At 42.2% G+C, this 5,136-nt stretch overlaps 1 protein-coding gene across 1 annotated transcript; it reads right to left on the reverse strand.

Annotated features, from left to right (window-relative positions):
* Positions 1-3,474: 3,474 nt before the first annotated feature.
* LOC141167616 (olfactory receptor 5AR1-like) lies at positions 3,475-4,419 on the reverse strand. The gene has a single exon (XM_073655002.1). It carries the CDS (start codon positions 4,417-4,419, stop codon positions 3,475-3,477), a length of 945 nt encoding a protein of 314 aa, XP_073511103.1.
* Positions 4,420-5,136: the final 717 nt, after the last annotated feature.

The raw sequence follows: 5,136 nt of genomic DNA on the forward strand, positions 1-5,136 counted from the left end.
TGATGAAGTGTGCAGCTAGGGTAGTGTGACTCCCCACGGGAAGATTGCGGCCCCAGGGCAGTGTAGTGGCTGGTGGGAGTGATGGTGGTGAAGGTCCCAGTACCGGTAGTGCCGGAGGAGCGAAGGAGCACACGGACAACAAGTTACAGTCCAGGGTCTTTACTCACAGTTCGTTTGTTCCGGGTCACTTCCGTCGGCAGTGACCGCCCGAGCCGTGCTGCGTCCACCAGGTGAGGGGCTCGGTCAACTCCCAGGCAGTTAAGGAGCATGGCACAGGACCCCCTTTAATCCTTTCTCTGGCCTGCCGCGGACTTGTGCGGTTAAACGTGGGCCCCGTCCTCCGCTGTCCTATATGGTGTCTTCCTAGCAGGTTTGATGAGGTGTCGCACCAATAGATGATCACGACGACCGGTCTTTGGCTGAGGGTTGTTTCTCCTCCACCAACTTGGGATCCGGTACCCTTAATCTGTCTGACCCTGCACCCTGGATTCTCGTGGGTTCTTAGGGTCCCTTCCACCTTCTTGTTCCTGAGCCCTTCTGTTTCTCTGTCTCTTCTTCTCTTTCTTTCCTGTTCTGTTTCTTTCTGTTCCTTTCTCTTGGAGCTGAGATGAGCCAGAATCTCAGCTCCCCTTCACCTCCTCCTCGGCCTCTCACTAGGCCCTCCTGGAGTAGAGCTCCTACAGAGCCTCTACTCCCTGTCTTCTCCTCTGGCTGAACGAACTTAGATCTAAGATGGTGCCCACCTTTTATACCTCCCTCTGACCATGAGCCCAGGTGACCAGCAACCAATGGGCTCCTACCTACGCTCAGGAACCGCCCCCTATCTGCCCCTACAGCACTGGGTGTTCCACCCCTCCCTCCCCACTCCAGCAGGGACATGGTGGGTCGTGCCTGCACTTATGTCTAGTGGGAGCACCGTTGAGCTGTCCCTCGGAAATGGGGTGTGTGTGCTGTATGCAGCTAACTGAGCCCTGGCCCATACTCCATCCTTACCCGGGAGTGGAATATCACACCTCTGGACTGAGGTGCAATACCCCTGTAGCGGCCGAACCCTCGGGGCGCTACAATTGCCTCCTGCATTACACAACATATTATTTCAATAAGAGCCGTGTAATATTTATTTCTCCTTTGGTGGCGCTGCAGGGAAATTGAACACTTGCTACCAAATTTCATAACACATTATAGTAATTAATAACTAATGAGCAGGGATTGTTCACAATGGAGAACCCCATTAAATTGGATTAGAACCCAAGTTCCAAAAAAGTTTGGGCGCTGTGTAAAATGTAAAGAAAACAAGAAAGACTTAATTATCTGGAAATCTCGTATAGCCATATTTCATTCACCACAGAAGATAGGACACAGATCAGTAGTTGAACAGTGGACATTTTGCCAAAATATTTAAGTCTTTTAGAAATTGATGGCAGCAATACATCTCAGAAAAAGTTGGTCCCGGGTCATGTCCACCATTGTGCCTGGGCCGTGTCCACCATTGTTGTGCCCGAGTCATGTCCACCATTGTACACGGGCCATTGGCTGGGGTTTTGGGAGAGGAACGTTGTTCCATTTTTGACTGATGTCGGCTTTAGAGTTCGGGGTCTTTGCCGGATTTCTTGTTTCATAATGCGCCAAATGTTTTCTAATGGTGAAAGGTCTCGACTGCAGATGACCATTTCATTCCCCAGACAATTCTCCTGCGGAACCATGCTGTTGTGATGTAACAGTGATTTAGCATTGTCCTGCTGAAATATGCAAGATCTTCCCTGAAATACACGTTGTCTGGAAGGAGCAAATGTTCTAAAACCTCTAAATAAAGCTCAGCATTGATGGCGCCTTTCTTGTATGTACTGCCACTGCTTTAAATCAGAGATGTGAACTGATCACAAGCTGGATGGTCCCTCTCTTCGATAACAAGCTGGATGGTCCCTCTACTCCTGCATCCACAGGACATGGCATTCCGGGTTTCCATAAATAATTTCACAGTTTAATTCCTAAATGATCTGTGGCCCAGACAAGATGGCAGCATTTCTGGATTGTGCTGATTTATAGCTTCTTCTGTACATGATGAAGCTGTCACTTGCATTTGAATGAAGTCCTCACAGATCACAAGCTTTCGTCAGCCTTGTCCCTTGTGCAAATGGATTTCTCCAGAATCTCTGAATATTTTAGGTGATGTTATTTCCTGTAATGGCGTCTTAGCAGTTTTACTGTGAAGAACATTTATCTGAAATTGTCCCACAATGTTTAGACGAAGTTATCACAGATTGGTGACCTCTGACCATGTTTGCTTCTGGGAGACTCTGCCTTTCTAACATACTCTTTATACACAGTCATATGACCTAGCTGAAAATTAACCCTCCAGCTGTTTTTCATTAGTAACACTTACTTACTTTCCCCGCATTATGTTAACCCTATCCCAACTTCTTTGAGATGTGTCGCTGTCATCAATTCAAATTGAGATCATTTTTTCAAATGAAATGGAAGAATGTCCAATATTCAATTTTTGATCTGTTCTAGGTTCTGTCTTAATAAAATATGGCAATAAGAGATTTTCAAGTCATTGCATGCTCTGTTTCTTCACATTTTACACAGCATATTAACTTTTTGGAAACTGGGGTTGTATATTTAAAAGGAATTTAGAAAACCATGGCTGATATTTTCCAAGACAATGCCACATCAGTCCACAAGATTTGTCTAAATTATAGCCCAACTTCATTGACGTGAAAAGAGCCACAGAGTCGCAATATCACACACAAATGTGGGAAGTTGTGCCTTTGTTTCTGGAGAAAGCAGCCATATTTTTAGAATCTTGTACAATCTTGTTAACAGGAAGACTTGTTCTTCAGGGTTTGGACATCTTTGGTTGGATTTCTCCAAGACAAAGGGTGACCCTCAATTTTTGTTTTAATTCATGGCGTTTTTAGGGTTCTTTTGTGTCTTCTGTTTTTAATGTGTCATTTTATTTCTTTTTTTTTTACAGTTTTTATGTTTTTTCTCTGATCTCTATTTTACATTGTTCTTTGTATTCAAATATGACTAACATTCACAAGAGAAGAGCAGCAACTACGGAAAGATGTCCATCCACATTTAAGTGCAGAAAATAACTTCATAAAATCTACAAAAAATGAAAATGATTTAGAAAAATTGATAAAATACAGATGATTCATTTTTTTATACAAAAGGGAAAACGTGTGATTTCATGGCCCCTTTTCCTGCTCTCTGTAGGGTAAGTGTAGAGAAGGAGCAGTTCCCACAAATCCAAAAATTCTAAGTCCAGTTGGAGCGGTGGTCCAGTAGAGGCTTTAGAGGCTTCAGTTTTATAAATTTACATTGATAAAATATCTGACTGAAGAGCAAATCATGTTCTTCTCCAGGTTGAGAACTAAAGAAACTTAAAACAAAATTGAGAATCCCCAATCTTGGTTTCTAATAAAAACTTATTTTGAATTTGGCCAGCACAATACAGAAACTGAGTTCTCACCAGTTACAACTGGAGATGGCCAAAGCTCGAATGGCTTGCTTTATAACCTTTTTAACCTCTTGGTTTCTCAGGCTGTAGATAATTGGATTTAGCATTGGCGTAATAACTGAATAAAAGATGGCAGCCACCTTGTCTTGTTCCTCAAAGACATTGGAAGGAGAGTGAAAGTAAGTGAGAAAAACGGAGACATAGAAGATGGAAGAACAGATGACATGTGAGGAGCAAGTGCTGAATGCTTTCTGTCTACCCTTACCAGATCTTATCTTTAGGATGGAAATAATGATGAAAACGTAGGAGAATAGAATCATGGCCAATGAGCAAAACCCATAAGATCCTATCAGAAAAATATTTACCATATCACAGGTGAAGGTATCGGAGCAGGAGAGTCTGAGCAGTGGGGGAACGTCACAGTAGAAGTGGTTGAGAATGTTTGACCCACAATATTGAAGACTAAATATACAACAAGTCTGTATTAATGACTGGAAGAAGCCAAAAGAGAAAGCCCCAAGAACCATTCGGAAGCATTTCTTCTTGGTCATTATGTACACATAATGTAGAGGGTGGCAGATGGCAGCATATCGGTCATAAGCCATATTCGAGAGCAGAAGAACCTCTGTTCCAGCAAGATCAGCAAAGGTGAGGAATTGGAGAGCACATCCTTTGAATGTGATGACTTTCCGTGCAGAGATAAGGTCAGCAATCATCTTAGGAGTCACAGATGAGGAGTAGAACAGGTCCACCAACGAGAGGTAACTGAGGAAGTAATACATAGGAGTGTGGAGGGCGGATGTCTTGCGCACAATGATGAACAAACCAATGTTACCCACCAAAGTTATTATGTAAACCAAGAGGAAGAAAATGAAGAGGAACAGGGCAAGATTTGAATCATCAGTCAATCCTGAAAAAATAAACATTATTTGTGTCTTGTTTACTTCCTCCATTTTCTTTTCTTTCTTTGAAAAGGTAAAATAAGCTTAAAAATTCATAAAAGAAAAGTTGAAAAATGATCAACAACTTAATATGTATAATATATATAATACATAACATAAAGTTATGACAGGCCGGAGAATAAATAAAGTAACTCAGCTTCCCAATTTTATGAAGTCGGTGTTAAACCTTTCAGTAAGATCTCCAAAGTGGGGCACATTAATTAGAAGTAAGGCACATGATTGTTTTCCATTGTAGCCCAGGTTTTTTTTTTTTTTTTATATTGTCAATGGAGAAAGGATTGACATCTGGCATTGGCTGTTTCTCTGACTATGGTGTTGCCTTCTGATTCTATCCCTGGATCCCTTCTGTTCCTAACTTGCCTAGTTTAACTATTATTGCCTCTGCATGGAGGTAACCAGAGAGCTGAGTATCCTGAAACCTGAGGTTCCAAGAAACAGATTGCTACAGGATTTGGAATCATTGGGTCTCTACTATTATATGATGTGGACGATCTGGATTCAAATATCTGAAAGTTTGAAAAATATTCTATAAAGTGTTGAATGTACAATTCACAGCTGTATTCCAAGTTGATTGTGTCTGAACAGATGTGGATGATTCTCTCACCTGCCCGATGTATATCCGTCCGACAAGAGAGGTCTGCATCGTTCCCCTGCTCCCAGTGGCTGCAACGTAAATCCAGAGCTTTTTATAATAGACCATATTACCTC

This window comes from Phyllobates terribilis, unplaced genomic scaffold (assembly GCF_046119375.1).
Source record: "Phyllobates terribilis strain yellow unplaced genomic scaffold, ASM4611937v1 Scaffold_11__3_contigs__length_659146591, whole genome shotgun sequence".
Taxonomy (NCBI): Eukaryota; Metazoa; Chordata; class Amphibia; order Anura; family Dendrobatidae; genus Phyllobates; species Phyllobates terribilis.